Source organism: Podarcis vaucheri (genome assembly GCF_965113315.1).
Source record: "Podarcis vaucheri genome assembly, chromosome: 7".
NCBI lineage: Eukaryota > Metazoa > Chordata > Lepidosauria > Squamata > Lacertidae > Podarcis > Podarcis vaucheri.
In genome coordinates this window covers 41756826-41776428 of record NC_138765.1, presented here as the reverse complement: position 1 = coordinate 41776428, position 19603 = coordinate 41756826, and the positions used below count along the sequence as shown (strand labels likewise).

Genomic DNA, 19603 nt, shown 5'->3' with positions numbered 1-19603 from the left:
ATTTTGAACCTTTTCACACCCTATAATATCCTTTTTGGGGTGAGGTGAGTAGAAATGTACACAGTCTTCCTGGTGTTGTTGCACCATAGGATTGCATAATGGGGCATTATTATGCTGGCAGTTTTAGTTCTAATCTCTTTCCTAATAATGATCCCTAACATAGAATTAGCCCTTTTTCACGCTGTCGGCCGCACACTGGGTTGACATCTTAATCGAGCTATCCACTGCAGCCTTATTTATTGAATTTATTTATTGAATTTATATCCTGCCCTTCCTCCTTAAAACAGCCTTTGTTTTAGAATCATTTAATTGTAGAGTTGAAAGGAACCCTGGGGGTCATCTAGCCCAACCCCCTGCAATGCAGGAATCTCCTGGTTAGTCACCTTCAGCTCAGACCCCAAGAGAGCTGATGAAGCCCCACTTAGCTGACAAGTAACAAGCTGTGCAGCAACAACTCTGCTGCCCTCAAGAGAGTTCCAGGCCATTCTGCCAACACTTGGATCACCCCCACTTTGTATGCCTGCACTCCCACCTGGGCTGTCCTAAGGCTGCCAGTTCCCTCTGATGCTATTGCAAGAGTCATGGCCTGGCTCTGCCTGTTGCTTGGCTCTGACCTGGTTCAGCCTGGGAAGGTCTCCTTCCAGTCTGTGGCTTGCCTTGTAAGGGCCTGTGGCCATGCTCAGGCACTGTGGGTGGGCTCAGAAGACTCTGAAGACTAGCTTCCATGCGGCAGAGAGCTCTCCCTGCCAGGGATAGTGGTGATAAGACAAAGGGCTTGCCCCCTGCTGGCCCGTATTTGAGACGCTGTCTTTGAAGACTGTTCCTCTTTCCGCTAAGAGTGCCTGCATTTTCCTTTTGAAATTGAGTGAGTTCAGTTTCCTTATTTCTCAAGCACCCCCATCAGCCCTTCAATGAGAGAAAGAGCCTTCAGCCTGGTAAGGAAATCTCCAAAAAGGAGTCCTGCCAAAAGCAACTTTCAGACACAGGAGTCTAAAATTACCCTGGAATCACACAAGACATTTGTTGGCACTTGCTGTTGGAACCTTCCCCCCACCCCCCTACAAAGTAACATTGGCCAAGGAAAACAGATTCCGGTGGGGAGGGGGAGGCTCTAAACCCACTTCAAGCGTCTCCTTTTTGTTGTAGGCCTGCTTGAATCTGGTGATTTGATCTGGAAAGTATGTGTGGGGTAACCTCCTTTACTGAGCTCAGCACAGGCGGCAAGGCATACTGGCGCTCTGCCATCCTAAACTTTTTGCCCCACTGCTCCGCTTACCAGATCCTTCTTCAAGGCTTTGGGCACAGCCTAGGGAAGGCCCCTTTCGGCTGGCTGTGACTGCTGCCTCCTGCACAGCACAGAGCAGAACAGGCAGCCGTTGGCTGTGTTTGCCCCAGATTGGGGTGAAAAGGGAAGATGAATTCATTGATTGGATGAGCTTCTGGACCAGGAAAGGTCTCTGTGCAAGCTTGCCAGTCATCTTGTCAGCAGGAGTAATGGGTGGTGGGGGTGGTAGCAGTTGTGGCAGTGCAATCAAAAAAGTGTCCACACTACCTTCTCCACCTACAGTAGTTCTCAGATATTTAGATGTTTCCAGAGCAGACTGAGATGCTGCTGGGTGTGAAATGAACTTTGAGGCAGCCTGGCAAGCCATGCAGCCATTCACAAGGAGAGCTTCCTTTCCCACTCCCACAAATCCAACCAGAAGAGAGGACACCAGCAGCTGCTTGCTGCATCCTGATCAGAAGGGAAGTGAAGCTCTTGGAGGGCAGTGGGACATTGGCATCTGTTCTCTGCCCTGCCACATGGCTGTGCAATGAGCTGGTGCCCTCCTCTGTCACCCCATCACCCTCCAATGTCCTGGAATCTTGGGCCTTTGTTTGAGTCACAGCATCTCAGGGATTTAAGCAGTACCCACAGTAGCAGGTTGTAAGAAACTGGAACTCCAGCTGATGATACCTGGGCCATGCTTCCCTTTCAGAGATGCGCTGGAGGCAGCTGTTGCGCTTTACAATGGAGTGGACGAGGGCATCCATCAGCTGGTGATGATGTCAAACAAGCGCATCCAGGCCCTGGAGTTGGTGATAGACTTTGGAGCCTTTGAAGAAAGCTTCCGGGAGGTTTGTTGACATTTTTCTGGCAGCTCAAATGGATTTACAACCCAATCCTTTTAACTGCTGTGCTGGCCAAAAACTATGCACAGTCGGGCTCAGGGGTTGGTGTTGACAGTGAAGCAGAACGTCCACTAAACAGAACCTGGGATGGCTGAAATTAAATCTTGACGGGGCTGAAATAGTGGTGATTAGCAGGCCTTGGGCCAATGGGAGTTTCTTTCACCTCCTTTGGCCACTCAGTCTTGTAGCCTGGGGTTGAGGTTGATTGGCTGTGATCCATCACTGGAGCAGGTTAACACCACTTGTTAAAAAGGCTTGCATTTTAGAGGTCAGTAGATAGATGTGCATCCTGCATCCAGTTTGGACTCATGTTTTCTGTTATTGGAAGAGCAGTGGGACAGGGCCTTTCCCTGGGCTTGGCAGGTAAGGTTCCTAAAAACATCCATGATATAAGGACTGTGCTAGCAGCATGAGCAGCAGCATCTAGGAACTCTAGGAGCAATGTGAAGTGCCACAATTGCACCGTCCCAATCTCTGGAGTCAAGAGACCTCATACTCAAAGTTTTGAACAAAGAGCTCCAGAACCCGCCCTCTGTCATTACAAGCATATGGATTTATTCATTCTAAGTATTTTTAAGTAGCCAAGTTCTCAAGGCAGCTTACAACACAAAACAGGATAAAAATAAACAACACGGAAAGAGATCAAAATCTGAAAGTAGCATAGAATCACATGGCAGAGTTTAATAATAATAATAATAATAATAATAATAATAATAATAATAATAATCTAGAAGGCTAAATGATTGAGAGGAGAGGAGATTCCCTTAAGTGGGAGGTGGAGGAGGCACCACTCATTCCCTAGTAGACCAAAGGGCGGGGTGACTCCCATTCTTTCCAGGAACAGGAGTGTGTGGTTTTGCTCTCTGAAGGCGGAGAGGCTTCTTCTTGGCCTTGATCTACCTTTTTGCCTCTTGTAGGTCAGCAGATGGATGGAGAATGTTGGTCAAACACGGCTCACGGAGCTGAGTGAGCTGGATGGTTCTTTGGAGGTCTTGCTTAAAGCACAGAGGCAGTTCCAGGACTTTGAGCTCGTTGCAAGTGTAAGTCCTCTCCCGACACTCTCCGCACAAATCCACAGGCTGGCTGCTTTGTTTAGAGGCAAACACTTTTTCATTAATCTATCATATTCCAAGGCTGAGCAATGACATGAAAAGAGGTTCTGGGGCTAAGCCCTAAAGAACCTTGGCTCAAAGAAAACTTTCATTGTACATTGGTTGTGCCTTGGTGAACTTTAGGATCTGCAGGCAGGACTCTGCCTGGGCAACTGCAGTAGGTCCTCACTGGAGACTGGGAGTCTCCTGATTTTTGTATGCATATGTGCACATACATACCTTGGAATCAGTGATGGAAAGATCTGTCCACTTTATCTCTCTTGGGGTTTATCTGCACATCCATTGGTTCCATGTTCTTCTGCTTGTCGCAGTGCAGATTAGTACTGCCACAAGTTTTGTGCGGGATTCTGGGTTCCCATGCCACATCTTCCTCCATGCTATTTCAAGGAGGCATCGGTGAAAGAGGAACACTCGCACAATGTGCCACAAGGGAAAATGAGTGGTTTTCTGTTCAGGTGCCCAAAAAAGGATTGGATCAGAAGGGGAACAAATTTCTATTTGGTCTTAAAGGGGTTTTTCTTTTGTTCTAACACAACAATAAAAAGCATGGCTTATTTTGGGGTTTTGTTTTGTTTTGCATTTCTACATTGGGAATATAAATGAAAAGCTTTTGGACAAGTGTTACTGATTTGATGCAAATTGTAAGAAACCGCAGGGCAAACAGGCCCTTACTTTCTCATTTTTCCAATCTCAGATTCAGTTCTCCACATTTCTGCAGCAGTTTGCATTAAAAAAAATATTAATGGACATTCTTCAGCATTTAGTGCAAATATATCCTAATAAATACATTATTAAATGCAGTTTAGACTAATGCACACATTTTTGTGAGTGATTTCTTTTAAGATAATGCCCTTTTGTATGTTATTTTTTTACTAATATAGTCATGTTTATGTGCCCTTTCTCCTCATATATGCATATATGTAAACTTTGATTGGAGAACAACAGCACAAAATTTGGATAAGCATGAATTTCAAAGGATTGTTCTGTGTTTCAGTTCTCATAACATTTTGGAAACTGCAAATATGATTGATTTGGCTTTAAATGTCAACTGAATCAAATTTCTTCTCCGTTGCTGCTCAGAACTCATCTTTTTTTCCTTGCAACATTGTTGGAGTGGAAGTTGCAGGACACTATTCCCCCTCCCTTATTCCAGTCTGTATTGCAATGTGCTCAGAGATTTTGCTTGCGATGGCACTGAAGACTCTTGGCAGCAGTTAAAAGGGCTGTTGTCATGTCATGAAATTTTGACAAACATTCTAACTTCTAGTAGAACTGAGAAAAAAATACAGTAAGAGTAAGCAGCTGTGCAAGCAATGGTAAGCAATGCTGCACAGCTAGATTCAGCAGAAGAAACCGTAATAAGACGTTAAAGAGGATGTTTGAACAATATAGAGGAAACTATGCACTCTAGCCAAGTGACAAGAGAGGTTACATCACCACCTACTGTTAGAGCAGGCCAGTTACACCCTTAGTCGCCTTTGACTGGACTTAACCATCCAGGGGTCCTTTACCTTTTTACCTTACACCCTTAGTAACTTGTCTCTCCAACATTAACCCCTGAGAGCAAGAAAAAAACCAGCTATCGTATACTTGCAAATAGTCTTCTGAAAGGGAAATGAGAAGTACGTTAAGGAGGGATTGAAACCTTCAAAAGACTTCCCCCTAGCGGGGATACTAGGAACTGGGGCTGAAGTGCAGCAGAACATGGAGCTGTGGGGCAGGCAAGCCAGCACTAGGAGAACAGAGCAAGCGAGGCAGTGAAAAATGTATTGGGGACAGCTCTCGTCTCTATTCAGGAATGGAGGTTTCCCCTGCATTTGCAAGCCCTATGCCTGGGTGGCTTAGCTTCTTGTGAGGAGGAAAGATGAGATGGATTTTGGCAGGAACATTTCTTGCCTGCAGTGCTGTGGCGTATACACTGGCTGCCTCTTATTTTTCTTTGTCATGTACCCCCAATCCTCCACACACATGCACATTGCTAGGCAAAGGGCCCATAGTGCTCCCCTGATCTTCAGGACTACAACTTCCATCATCCCTGATCTTGGACATCTAGGGCTGTTGGGAGTTGTAGTCTGGAAAGGCCACTTTCATGCATCTCTGCCCCATGTTGAGACCCCCTCAGCTCAACCCACCTGGCCTTTGGCCACATTTTACAGCCTTTCCAGAGGTTGGTGAGTCATGATGATTCCACCAGGCAGGCCTATATGACCAGGGCTGGTCCTCATGCCAAGAAAGGTCCCAGGACCACATTGGAATAGTCAGCTTAATCAGCCTTCAGGATCTTTGCAACACCAGGAGAAGCTGCATGTATCCGCCAGAGGCGATGCAATGATTTGCTGTTGGGCTTTGTTTCCAGGAATATTGCCGAAGGGGTTGGGAATCTCTGAGAGAGATGGACAAGTGGGAAGATGCTTCCTCTGCTGAGCTGCACGCAGGGTGTTGTGTCAAGTTGCAGATGTACAGAACCCAGTTCCTGAGGTTCTGCAGCCAGCTGGAGGCCAGCAGGAGCCGGATAGGCCAGACCATCAAGCTGTATGAATTCTTTGACCAGGTGAGTTCTGTAGAGGGAGACAGATGTCCCCTAATGTAACTTCTGTTCAGATTCACTGCCATGCATTTATATGCCACAGCAAAAGTTGAGCTTAGTAATGGATCCTTGTTTGGATGCTTTTTAGCCTGAAAGCAATCACAGTGAGACTTTGAGTGTGAAAATAAGAGAGCTATGTTTATTATAGGAAATGCATGCTTGCTAGCTAGAATTGGGAACTCTTTCCTAAGGGCTCATTCACACTTCCTTTGCCCTTCCACTTTCCCCTGCAAAAACTTGTGGTTTAGCACTGAATCAGAACAAAGGGCAATTGGGTTTTCTGCACATTGTTGTTTGTTCCAATTTTGTGTGAAAGAGTGGGTTTTCCGGGGGAATGAGGCAGGACAAAGGCAAAACCGCTTGGCCTTTGCCTAGAAAGCCGGAGACAATCAGAAAATCACTTGGGCTTTTGAGACACAGGACAAGCAGAAGTGTGGATGAGCCCATACCCATGCCATCTTACTGGCCTTAATACAAGCTGAGTTGCATCCCAGCACTTCCAACAGGTTCAACAAAAAGTCAGGCAGCTGACACCCCTTCCCTGCTTCAAGAGAGATTTGGGACAAGGGGTCATATTCTGTGTCTTGGCAAGTGGCTGGGGGGCGTTGAGGCTTCTCAGAAAACAGTCTTACTTTCTATACTTAAAAAAGAAAAAGCAACATTCTTTGCCAAAGAATCACAGGTTACATTCCATAGTTCCTAATTCCAGTCATGGAAACGCATGTGTCACTCACGGAGGCTTGATTCCTCTTGGCTGAATGTGTGAACTAACTGCCTTTGTTGAAAGTGATGGCATTTGAGTCCTGCCAGTAAAGTTTGATCTGTGGCGACTCATTCACCTGTACAAGCCATCACTGGCCAGCAAGTAGTTCAAATGCCTCAGGTTGGGGGTAGGTTATTCTAATTTCCTGAAAAGAATGGGAGACTGTGTATCTCCTATAAGCAAGGACAAAAGAGCACCAGGCACCCCTGAGCGGAGGTGGGGTGGGGGTGTTTGGGTTGTTTTGGTGCCTGTCTCTGTAAGAGCTTTTTTGCTTGGGAGCAGTAATGGAGTGCTGTCCCTCACAGGCCCTGGAGCCTCTCCTCCTCCCCCCACTCTTGTGCTGACTCCAACCCTTCTCTCCAGCACCCCCACCTGCCCCCTTCTTCCATCTGGCACTTCAGCATTTGCCTGTGAATAGGCTGGCTCTTTGACTGGAGCCCCCTCATTGGTTACTTTTGGGACTGGGTTTGGCTTTGGCTGCAGAGGAGACAAGAGCAGGACTTCCATTGGGCTTTACCCTTTTGTGGTTCACCCTGTGCTACAGAGGCTCTGGGCAGAAGGATGAAGGTATGCTGGAGCTTCTTTCCTTTGTCTTGCAGGGGGTTCATTTCTGAGGGGATACTGTTTTTCTCTCTTAGCTGCTTGGGGGTGTCAGTAGCAGGGAGAAGAAAAGAAAGGAGATGCAGCCTCCCATACAAAGTTAACGCAAATAGGAAGCAGAGGTACTTGTTGTCTTTGGGGGAGTGTAGGGTTCACCCAGGATGCGGGAAGGCCTCCCCCCACTCCCCCCCCAACTCTTGCCTTTTTTCTTGGCTGGTCAATTTCTCATCTGTGATGAGGGAAGGCAAAGAGGGAGGAGCAGCTGGCACACAGGAACAATCACCCCAACTTTGACTGATAGAAAATGCTCTCCCATGAAAATAGGGGTGGGGAACTTGTGATCCTCCAGATGTTGATCAGAGATGAGGGTGGGGGCTGCAGCCCAACAACTTCTGGAGGTCTCAACATTAAAGGCTCAGGGCAGGCTATCTGCGCTTTCTTTTGCACCAAGTATATAGATATTAAAAATGTTTCCTAGCCAAGCATTGTCTTAATAAGTAAAAATATAAGGAGGCCTTTTGGGGATGTATCAGTGTGGAACTCTGTTTGCACTGTATGCTGGTGTATCTGCATGAGTAAAAGGAGAGGATGGGGACCACAAAACTTCTTAGACTGTCCCTGTGCTGACTTGTTGATCCTGCTTCTGTGTTAAACTGATACTCTAAGGGCTGCTGGCCTCACATCCTCTTCACCTTCCTCCTCCTCCTCCTTCCAACTAAACATTAGGAAAAATGGTCTAACAGTAAGAGCTGTCCAACAGAGAAACAGGCTGCCTTGGAAGGTAGTCGACTCTCCTTCACTGGAGCTTTTTTAACAGAGGTTGGGTGGCCATCTGTCAGGAATTATTTAGCTGTGATTACTGCATTGCAGTGGGTTGGATTTGATGACCCTCAAGATCCCTTACAACTCTGTGATTCTTATCTCTTTTGTGCCACGGAAACTAGAGACGGGGAGCATCAGAGTTGCCGATGCAGCCTGGGCTTGCAGATGATTTTCCAGGCCCAGCTGGAAATGCATGTCTAATGAGGGAGCCTGAACACATCCCTTGCTCAGCCTGCTCTGTTCAAAGTGGCAGGCATCAGACTCTTGGCATCTGCTCTTCTTTTCAGCCCACAACCCCCCCCCCTTGGGGGCTGGCCTTGGAGTTCTCTGCATGTCTGCAGTGGGACCAGTATTGTGAGCACAGGACTGGACATACCAAGGATATGCAAAGTTCTTTCATGAAGACACTTTCTCTTGTAGGCTCTGTTTTATTAGTCTTTTGTGTGGGATGCTGGCTCAGGCTGTAAAGGCCAGCCATTGGCTGGGAGATTATGGACCCCCCCGCCCTGTGTCCTTTAAACTCTACATTTATGGGCTGTATTGTGTTCAGGGTGGGGGCACACTTTCAGTGGTGTTTGCTCCTACAAACGTTTTGAGCTGGGCAGACTGCTCAGTACGCCCTGTAGCTTCCTGTGGAAATTTTGTGGCACAACTGTTCTGGGTGGGGACATTCCTGATCTACTTTTGCAGTGCTGCCCTCTAAACAACAATACCAAAGCAACACTTGGGAAATCGTTAAAGGTAAAGGTAAAGGGACCCCTGACCATTAGGTCCAGTCGTGACTGACTCTGGGGTTGCGGCACTCATCTCGCTTTATTGGCCGAGGGAGCCGGCGTACAGCTTCCGGGACATGTGGCCAGCATGACTAAGCCGCTTCTGGTGAACCAGAGCAGTGCACAGAAATGCCGTTTACCTTCCCACCGGAGTGGTACCTATTTATCTACTTGCACTTTGACGTGCTTTTGAACTGCTAGGTTGGCAGGAGCAGGGACCAAACAACAGGAGCTCACCCCGTTGCGGGGATCCGAACCGCTGACCTTCTGATTGGCAAGTCCTAGGCTCTGTGGTGTAACCCACAACGCCACCCGTGTCCCTTTGGGAAAGCGTTACAGAACAATTAATAAAGTGGAATAATATGTGGACTCTCCACACATGCTACAGAATGCACTCCCATCTGCCCAAAATACCCACTACAGTCTGGCAACCAAGATGGCATTCATGGGGACCTAAGCCCTGCTCAGCACTCCTTACTTTGTTTCTGACAGGCTTTGGCCTGCTTACATTTATTCAGAATCTGGTCCAGACTAGAACCAACCAGGCCTGACCTGGGAGAGGGGGTGAGGAACAACGAAGCCAATCATCTGAACGGACGTGGGAGAGGCCGCACTGAAGCAGAAGAAACAGCCATAGGCTACTGCATTTCTCACCACCATGAGCCCCTCAAAAGCCTTTCTTGGAAATTGGCAAAAGGCAGTCACTTTTATTGGGATGTGAGGCAATGTTCTGCACTAGCTCTCGCTTTGGAGTTGGTTGCATTAGCGATCTTTGTTCCAATGCAGTTATGTCTGAATTGCGGCGTGCAGGGGGTCATGTTCTGCATTCACAGCTTGCCCACTTGTGCTATTCCTTAAGGCTGCATCCCTCTTTTGGCTTAGCCCTACTCCATATCTGCCAGAGCTCTCCACATTCCCTCTGGGGACAGTTGTTTTCAGTTTGGGGATGAGGCATGGGTAGGCAACCTAAGGCCCGTGGGCCGAATGCGGCCCAATTGCCTTCTAAATCCGGCCTGCGGACAGTCCGGGAATCAGCGTGTTTTTACATGAGTAGAATATGTCCTTTTATTTAAAATGCATCTCTGGGTTATTTGTGGGGTTTGCCTGGTGTTTTTACATGAGTAGAATGTGTGCTTTTATTTAAAATGCATCTCTGGGTTATTTGTGGGGCATAGGAATCCATTCATCCCCCCCCAAAAAAAAATATAGTCCAGCCCACCACATGGTCTGAGGGACGGTGGAGTCCAGGGCTGAAAAAGGTTGCTGACCCCTGGGAGGATTCCACACACACAAGGCGCCCTCTGGTGGCATCCTCTGACTACACACACCAACCAACACATACTGCTTTCTTGGTGGTGGTGGTAGGAGAGGGGGATACCTCTCTGGAACAACTCCCCACAAATCTATTGTTGGGCAGAGTATTGGTGGGTGTGGGGCATGTCGGGACTGATCCTGCCACATTGACCTTCCCACAACAGGCAGCAGGCCAGTGCACCCCCTGCACTCTGCTTGGGGGCCTTTTCCAGTCTTGTGTCTTTGCTATCTGTAGAGTCAGCCAGTGCCCCAGTCCTAGCAGTCCGTGTGATACTTGACACACGTTTGCACACACAAGATTCTAGAGAAAAAGATGAAAATGGAGCAGGAGATAAAAGGTAGGGTGGAGGGCAGAGGAAGGCACATGGAAAAGCTTGATGTGGTTTTCAGACTGTGGACAAAGGAGAAGACGCCTTCCCTAGACAGTTCCAAGTGCCGCCTTTCCTGGGGAGGGCCTGAGCAAGCCAAGCTGCTGCTGCCTCCATCGCAGCCTGGCAGCCGTGCCTGGCAGTCAGTCAGGCTGGTGACATGGTGAACAGGGCCTAGCCTCAGATAGAGAGCCTCTTGTTGTGGCCTAGCTGTGGACCCCACCCTCCCTCCCTCCACTGATCGCTCTTTCCTTGTCCCACCCCTACAGGCCTACGAATGGGCATTGGAGGGCATGCGCCACCTTTCCAGCATCAGCACAGAGGAGGGCAGCTCCCTTGAGGATTGTGCTTTGGCTCTCAGGAGCCTGGAGAGCTACAAGAGACAGCACCCAGAAATCAGTAGTGCCAGATTCCAGGAGATGAAGGAGCTGGCATGCCAGCTGAAGAGCAGCCGTGCCCTGAAGCAATGGCAGCTAGCCTGGTCCAAGTGCCAGGAGACCATGCTGGGCTTTGAGATGAAGCTGGAAGCTGCCCTGAGGACCAAGAGTTCTCTGTGCCCTCCTGACTTGAAGCCATCGCCTGAGGGAGAGCTCAGCCAGGAGGGCAGGCCGCCTTTGGAGGGGCCACTCCCCTTCCGTCTCCCTGGGTGGACTGGGGAGCAGGTTGTGTTCCCAAGCCAGGTCATTCCAGAGGCTTCTAAGAAGGAGAAGGTCACCCTGGAGAGCATTGTGGAAGTCCTGGAGGCTGGACCCTCCCGCCCCTCCACCCCAGCCTCTAGCCAGCAGCCATTCCCCAAAAGGCCCCTGAGGAAGGCCCAGAGTTTTGACCTGCCCTGCACAGAGGGACTGCACTCTGGCTGCCAGCGGACTCTGAGTGAGCCAGCCCGTTATGGCAACACCGGCGTCTTCATCAAGGGGCTGGAAGTGAGCAGTACTGAGCATGTGGCCCGGCAACACCTCGGCCCAACCAATTGGGCACCTGGCGGCTTGCAAGCGGAGCAGAGGAGCAGCCTCTCCATACCAGAGGCAAAGAGCTTGGGCAGGTAGGTATGGATGAGGTCGGAGTATCACCTGCTAACAGCCATCCAAGTGGGGCTGTGGGCAGATCCAGTCAGAAGCCTGCTTAACAGCCAGTCCCTTTGGGACTCCTCATTCAGGGAGGTGGGTGTTCTCAGCTTGTCAACAATCTACAGCTGGACAGTTAAAGTGGAGTAGCACCAGCATATGTTTGTAGTGTAGATGTTCCCTGTTATTTAATTTTGGAGAGGGAGAATGGACCAGCAGGGGGAGTCAGCTGGCAGAACAGTTGGCAGCTTAAGCATGGAGCACTGTTCAAAAAGGCAAGAAGAAACTGGTGAGGTTGGAGAGACGTCTTTTTGGGCAGTTGCAGATTAAAAATGCTTCAGGGTTGTGTTTTTATCTGCAGCTGTTGGGGAAGAGCTTGTTTTTCCAAGCAAGCTGGTAGGCTCTCCCTCTGGCCCCACAGACCTTGAAGAATCAAGGCCTCTTCTCACCATCCTCCAATTTTGCTCCTGGCTTCTTCTCTTGCAGCAAACTGCGGCACATCATTGAGGAGATGGTGATGACTGAGCAGGAGTACGTCCGGTCCTTGCGCTACATCATTGAGAGCTACTTCCCTGAGATGGAGCGGCTGGACCTGCCCCAAGACCTGCGGGGGAAGCGGAGTGTCATTTTTGGGAACCTGGAGAAGCTCTATGACTTCCATAGCCAGTACTTCCTGCGGGAACTGGAGAACTGCTGTAACCACCCGCTGCGGGTCAGCCACTGCTTCCTGAGACATGTAAGGGGCCTGGAGAAACTCGGGCAGGGCTGGGGAGGGGCTGGTTGCAGGGAACTTTGGTAGGTGGGCAGGCAGGCCTCAGGGTAAGGATTAGGGCTCCCGAGGGGAAATGCCCTTGAAATGCCCGTCCACAACACCAGTGTTTCTGGCTCTAGGCCCAAGGACCATTGCAGGAGCGGGAGGGAGAGGTGGTCAGGCAGACGAACAAGGCCTGCTGAGAAGATTTTGCAAAGGGGAACAGGATAAAGGAGAGTCAGCAGGAGCACAAGCTGAAGGCCTCCAGGATGGGGCCTCCACTATCTTCTCTGGACATGGCCTAGCCTGGGCCTGCCATTACCTTTGGAAGCATGAAGGTCTGCAGGCTTTTGTAGTGGCAGCGCTCTACTCTCCTTGAGGCCCAAGCTCTGTATTTTGTGCCTGTGTGCTTGTGGCCAATCCCTTGACAGAGTCTGTGGCCTCCCTTTGTGGGGGGCCTGTGTGCTTCTAACCCTTTTTGCAGAAAGATCAGTTTGGGATGTATGCTCTCTACAGCAAAAACAAGCCCAAGTCTGACTCGCTCCTGGCCAGCCGTGGGAACTCTTTTTTCAGGGTAAGTCCTGCCCCCTCCCAGCAACCCCTTCCAGGCGTTGGACTAGAGTCTTTCTCTGGCTCCAGCCACTCAGCTCCGCTCTCCCGCTCTGGCCTCCAGCTCAAGCAGATGCAGCTGGGGGACAAGATGGACCTGGCCTCCTACCTGCTGAAGCCCATCCAGCGCATGAGCAAGTACGCCCTCCTCCTGAAGGACCTGATCAAGGAGTGTGGGGAGGCTCAGGAGCAGGAGCTGGCCTACCTGCAAGCCGCCGAGGAGATGGTGCGCTTCCAGCTGCGTCACGGCAACGACCTCCTGGCCATGGATGCCATCCGGGACTGTGATGTGAGTGGGCTGGGAGGAGGAGGGGCAGGGGAGGGGAGGGGATTCCTTCCAGGAACAGCACCAGCTGAGCTCCTGGCTGCCTCTGCATCTCCTTGATCCCATGAAAAGGGATCTCGGTGCAGCAGCCTCACATCCTGGAGTGCAAGGCAGGCTAGAAACCGACTGCTCTGGGATGGAGCCAGAGGGACTCTGGCATCAGAGGCTTGTCAGGCTGCCCTTGGCGACAGGGCACCTGCTGCTTGTCCCCGTGGCCCGCAGTCCTCTACTCCCATGTACAACTGACATCATTCCCCACCCCGCAGAATGTTGCCAGTCCAGACCTTTTTGCAAATGAATGAATGGTTTCTGTGCCCAGGTGAACCTCAAGGAGCAGGGGCAGCTGGTGCGCCAGGATGAGTTCAGCGTCTGTCTGGGCCGCAGGAAGTGCCAGCGCCATGTCTTTCTCTTTGAAGACCTGATCCTTTTCAGCAAGCCCAAGCGGGTTGAGGGGGGGCTGGATGTCTACATCTACAAGTGCTCCTTTAAGGTAAAGCTGCCCACTGCTGCTTGCGAGTGCTGCTGCCTCTCCAAGAAACTAAAATGGCACCAGATAGGGAGGGGGATGCCTTCTTCACAGGCTGTGCAAGAGAAAACTTGGGGGAAGCACGATGTCACACATTCAGGCAGCCAGTTTTATCAGCTGCCTCAGGCAGACCTGCACGATTTTTGATACATCAAGGTGTGTGCATGCATTGCAACCAGATGCTCAGTTAGCCAGTAGGCAGTGGCACTAGGGTTTTTCTGGAGCCCACGTGCGGCTTGTGGGCTGTGTGAGTTGGAGGGCAGGGCTTTCACACCTTCATGTTCCCAAGCGCATCTTACGTCACCTTCCCTGTCAAGCTTACCAAGGCTGAACTTTTCAGAGTGAACCTCTTTCCCATTTGTAAGCACTAAATCACACCACACCATTGAGGTGGATCATCATGGCAGCAGCTCAGGAGCCGCCTCTGCCTCACCATGTATACCCTCAGCCCAGCATGTGACCCCAATTGCCTCCTGGCTTGCTGACTCACTTGCTCTGTCCCTGCAGACAGCAGACATTGGCCTGACTGAGAACTCCGGCGAGAGTGGGCTGCGCTTTGAGATCTGGTTTAGAAGGCGGAAATCGAGTGACACCTACGTCCTGCAGGCCAGTAGCCCCGAGACCAAGCTGGCCTGGACCAGTGACATTACCAAGATCCTGTGGGAGCAGGCTGCCCGCAATAAAGGTTGGCGTCAGTAAAGCCCAGGCACCCTCTTCCCTGTGGGACCATTGAATCCTTTCTGCCAGAATTAGTGGCTCATGGAAGCAGGGGGCAGCATAGAAGGCTTGTTGGATAGGGCCTCCAGGTTCTTCTCCGGGCATGACAGTTGCAGACATAAAGTAGGTCATTGGTTCCTGGGATTCTCCATGGAAGCCCCCACTCCCACTAGAGTGACTGGTCACACGAAATAGAGGTGCTCTGTCCTGTGTCCGAGAGAGGGGGGGCAGTTTGTCGTGGTATATGCAAAAGGGAGGAGAGCTGCAAGTGCCAGCTAGGCAAGGCCCAGGAGCCCAGGACTTCACTGCACCAGGTGACCCTCCCCAATACTACCAGCAGTTGTTTTTCCGCTGGCTAACATGTAATACCTGGGAGATGCCAGCAAGATTACTTTCTTGGGAGAGATTAACTAGAGCATTGACAACTGCCTGGGACAAGCTTCTTGGTCTGGTGGTTGCTTTGTCCTTTAGGACTCCTTGTGCCCAGAGCTGCTACTCCAGAGGCAGCCAAGCTATGTCACCTGGTGGACCAAGTTTGATCTAAGTTGCCCCTTCTACCAGAAATCTGCTTGTCTTGCCAGAAACTGAGGCTAGGTTTGGTGGCCCTGAGAACTCACAGAGCTGCTTTTTGGTGAGGCTAGGCATGTTCCTCATGGTTGTTGTCACCCCCAGAGATCCGCATGCAGGAGATGGTGTCCATGGGTGTGGGGAACAAGCCTTTTCTGGACATCAAGCCGAGTGAAGCTGCCATCCATGACCGTGCCATTGATTACATTATGAAAGGCAGGGGTAAGTCTACCTCACCCTCTCACACCCCAGCCCCCCTCAAGGACCCACGCAGCTGCTATCCAGCTCTTCATGACTTGCTTCTCCCCTTTTTTGCTCTGTGGCAGGAGCCAGGACTCGGGCTTCTATTGCCGTCTCTCTGTTTGACCACGCCAACCCTTACAAGAGGTCGCAAACGCCACTGCCTGCTGGCAGCCCATCCTCCTCCTGCACAGTGCTTGGGCCTCTCAACTTGCACATGTACCTGAACCAGTCTCTGCTGCCCAGCATGCTCTCAACCAGCCACTCCTTGGATGCGGGCACATGCATAGAGGAGGATGAGATGGAGAACGAGACCAGCAGCCAGCCTTCCATGAGTACGTACGAGCCCTCAGTTCTCTCAGCCCTGTTCAGAAGCCATCCTTGCTCTCTGGGAGTTTCTAAAACCATTGTGTGTTGCAGATGGCTGCTTGGCTTGGCAGAATGGGGGATGGGGGGAGAGAGAGAGATTCTAGACTCTCACTTTCAGTCCATGGCTGCATCGTTCACTCATGCTATGAGCAACTTTACTTTCTGGCCCTCTTGCAAGCTATCCTCCCCCTGTGCACTTACTTGCTGTTTTGTGATGGTTCCCCAGTTCCAACTGCTGTGGTTCCTAAGGACACTGAGAAGAAAGGGAGGGCACTATAAACCTTAGAAATGGGGGCAAGCAGTCCAAAAGGAGAGCCTGGTATAGATCATAAGCTAGTCATTGAGCATGGGATGGACAGTCAGAGTGTGGCCTAAACTAGAACGTGGAAAGGTTGGAAGTGTTTAGAGCATTGCTGTATCTGCTCCCCAGAAGCTGAGTGGGTTCTTTGGGCTGCAGTTTCTTACACATCTGGCTGGGATATACTTCTACCCCTGATGGACTCTTTTGTCTAATGGCTGAATTTCTTTTTGTCCCCAGCGACTGAGAGCTCAGAATCCTCCTCCCAATGCATGTCCAGGAGCGGCTCCAGTGGCTCCGACAGTGGCTGCGTATCCAGCGCTCCGCAGGAGAGCTTCTGTGAAGACCTTGGCTCACCCCTCCCCATCCCCGAAGGCTCTGCTTTTCCCTCCCCCACAGAGCAGAAAACCTGTTTCCCCAAAAGCCAGTACGTTTCAGCGGTAAGTGGACAGGACCTTGCCAATGTGCCCAAGGGATCCAGGCCATAGAATCACTAGTCCTCCCTGCCTTGCCCAGGGAACCTCAGCCCTGTCTGTGGCCTTGACACTCTATCCTTCCAACAGACCATGGGAAGCCAACTTGAGCCATTTCTGCAAAACAAAGTGTGTGAGGCCCCACTTTAGAAATCAGCAGTTGGGGTTGGGAGACTGGGAGTTTTCCTTAGTGGAATACAGGAGGCCCTTGGGATGCGGCTGAACTATCAGTTCTCATCATTCTTGGCTGGAGTTGATGGGAGGTGGATCCAGCTCCTGGGCTAGAGACTGGCAGGGTGGGGTGGGCAGGATCCTTGGTTTGCAGGTGCTTGTGGCACATGCTGCTCCTCTGGCCCACACCAAGCAGGATTTGGGGGCGGGGGGGGGGGGAGAGCCAGTCCTTCCTTTCACCATGGATCTATGTTCAAATCTCCCAGAGTCCCCTGATCATGGATGATGCTGTGTTGCAGGTCTAAACGCTGGTTTCCGTGATGTTTCTCAGGAGACAAGAAGAAGGAACCTGTGTATGTCCCCACACAGCACCCGGGAGCCCATAATAGTAGTGGAGAATACTGAGCAATTAACTAGATTGGGCCACAGCACTGGACATGAAAATGCCTTTGTTTGTGTGACTGAATTGTGGAGTGAGTTGAGTGCCCCCAGTGCAGGTGTGAGTTCCTGCTGCCTTCTACTGCTGTTTTACAAGGCAGCCCAGTGAGCAGCAGCAGTGAAAGGTTTGGGCGCCATTGTTGAGGGAGGGGGTTTAGGGGGAGAGTTGTCAAGTTTTGGTGGTCCTAATGTGGCTACGGATAGAGAAACATTGAGTACGTTGAGGGTATGGATCAGAGAGATAGATGTTGGCTGGTCACTTGTCTTTTTTACAGTTGACTTGCTTTGTTCCACAAGCTGCACATTTAGGAAAAAAACTTTTTCAAAGGGCAGAATAAAGAAACAAAGTATTTATTTTTTGAAAAAAGAGTAACCTCCTTTGTTATCCAGGCCAGTTCTTTGTATAGGTTTGCCTGGTCTTGAGATAATTTATTTCCTTGTCCATACCACTAATTGCTTCATTAGCAGATTCCACAGGTGCCTCAGAGCCAAGTTGTCACTAGAAGAGTTGTTTCTTTCTGTTCATTGTTAGGAAACTAAATTAATCCACAGGGCAGCACTTACAGGGGGTGGGGGTCTGAATATGCAGTGGAATGAGGGGGTGAAATCCAGAGGCATCAGAATGGGCAATGACATTGCAGAGGGCAAGTAAGAGAAAAACATTTTAACATTTATTGAATTTTGCACAAAAAATAGTCCATGAACATAGAAAGCTAGCACAGCAGGTAAGAACCTAATCATAGAGTTTTCTTCCTGGTGTGCTAGTTTTTAACCCGCAGGGCGCTTTCCCATTAGGGGAGCATTCTAAAATGGGAGTTCTCATTTGCTACCTGAAGTGTTATATCTTATTTTGCTTCATGTGTAGAACAAGCTGTTAAGCATTTCTGAACCTCCAGCTGGGATCCGACCCAAGGGACAGTGGTCAGTCTCCTTTGACTTAAGGGGAAATAATGCACTTGAGTTCACAGTGATCTACCTGCCAAGGCAAGTCAGGAACAGGTCATTGCTAGTAGAGGCATTTCTAAGCCATTTCTGCCAACCTAGCTGAGGAAGTACTGGCAATTTTCTGAACCTCAAGCATCTGGAAGCCAGGCAGTACTGGAATTGTGTGCCACACAGTTCTCTGCTGTTGTGCTTCTACTTCTGGCTTTAGTCCACAAGTGCCTCTCCCTTGCCTCCCATTTACTACCCATATTCCCATTTCATACCAAAACCCATGAGCTGTAAATATAACCCTTATTTTACATTTATTTAATGAACTGAATTTCTTCAGCCCACTCCCCACAAAGAATGGAATACTAGAGCTCTTTGGTATACTATCACCTGCAGCACAGCTGGAAAGGGATGACTTTAGAAACTTCCAAGTAATGTTTCTTGGTTAATATAACTTTGACTTTTATAAACAAAGTGTTTCCCAGAAAACTGGAGGAAGCCTGGGATCAATTTTGGATGAATCAGTATCTGGAATTACTTGTGCTGGGCAGTTTTTTTCATTGCTGGAAAAAAATCCTTAATGTATGCCTGCCTGGCACTAATGTTATGTTCAAAGTTTGACTGAATTACTTAATAAAAGTTGTTTCTTACAGTACATTTTAGCTTGATTGCATGTGATCATTTCTAAGAGCTTTTGACTATTGTCATCACAAGATCTGACTAATTTTGCTTTTGCAATTCCATATGGGTAGAGATATTTTGACATTATGAAAGCATCTGTACAATAGAGGAAGAACAGCATTTTAAACTCAACTCTCTATTTTTTATGTGAACTGAAAGGAAAGTGAAGTGGCTTTGCTCAAGTTTAAGTGGTTTTGAGTCTGCTGACGTGTGATATAAAAATTAATTTAGCCCAATAAGGCTGATGGCTGTTCATCAACACACACGAAAGACTGAGCAAAACTATTTCCCCTCCCTAGGTTTGCATAAACAAAATGGGAAAGAGAGCAAGAGGAAAATATTTTGAAACATCCTTCCCTGCCTTGCTCCTGCTCCTCAGTACTTCAAACCCAGGTTGGCTGGGCAGCAGCAAAAATAGGTATCACAGGTTGGCTGTAGGGAGGCTTCTCTGAAAGTGCAATCTTCTTTATTATATTATCATATTTAAACTGTGCAAATAATAAATGCAGTGTTAAAAAAACACTTTCAGTTGATTCTCTAATACCGTTACAAAACCATCTATGGAAGTAGCTTATGCAGCAGGAGCCAGGATTTCTGCCAGTGGGTGGCTTGGGTTGGACTGATGTGCAGGGGTGTGGGGAAGAGAGAGAAGAAAAGGCACACCTATCCACTCTGAGAAGAAGCTTCAGCTGCAACCCTTCCGTACACACTGGGAGTAAGTCCCATTACAGTCAGCTGAACTTACTTCCGAGTAAGTTCCTTTCCCTTCCTTTTCCAACAAGCCTTTCAAGAGAACATTTTTATCCCAGTCTGCATAGGCATTGGACCTGAACTTCTTTCTTATATAGGTATTTATGGGTGGTGTTCTTATTGTTCATTCATTTCAGGAGTGATCCATTAATGAAATAAATATAGACACTGAACACAGCA

General features: G+C 49.3%; 1 protein-coding gene across 3 annotated transcripts in view; it reads left to right on the top strand.

The window, feature by feature from the left end:
* Positions 1 to 18647, top strand: part of PLEKHG4 (pleckstrin homology and RhoGEF domain containing G4) — a 50634-nt gene extending 31987 nt beyond the window's left edge. For all 3 annotated transcript variants that reach the window (XM_082232610.1, XM_082232612.1, XM_082232611.1), the window contains exons 11-23: positions 1980 to 2118; positions 3090 to 3212; positions 5641 to 5835; positions 10781 to 11553; positions 12062 to 12311; positions 12811 to 12900; positions 13000 to 13224; positions 13580 to 13750; positions 14294 to 14471; positions 15176 to 15292; positions 15397 to 15645; positions 16218 to 16417; positions 16921 to 18647. In XM_082232610.1, the coding sequence (XP_082088736.1) occupies positions 1980 to 2118; positions 3090 to 3212; positions 5641 to 5835; positions 10781 to 11553; positions 12062 to 12311; positions 12811 to 12900; positions 13000 to 13224; positions 13580 to 13750; positions 14294 to 14471; positions 15176 to 15292; positions 15397 to 15645; positions 16218 to 16417; positions 16921 to 16926 (2716 nt within the window). In that variant the 3' untranslated portion in view covers positions 16927 to 18647. The remainder of the gene's footprint in view (positions 1 to 1979; positions 2119 to 3089; positions 3213 to 5640; positions 5836 to 10780; positions 11554 to 12061; positions 12312 to 12810; positions 12901 to 12999; positions 13225 to 13579; positions 13751 to 14293; positions 14472 to 15175; positions 15293 to 15396; positions 15646 to 16217; positions 16418 to 16920) is intronic.
* Positions 18648 to 19603: the final 956 nt, after the last annotated feature.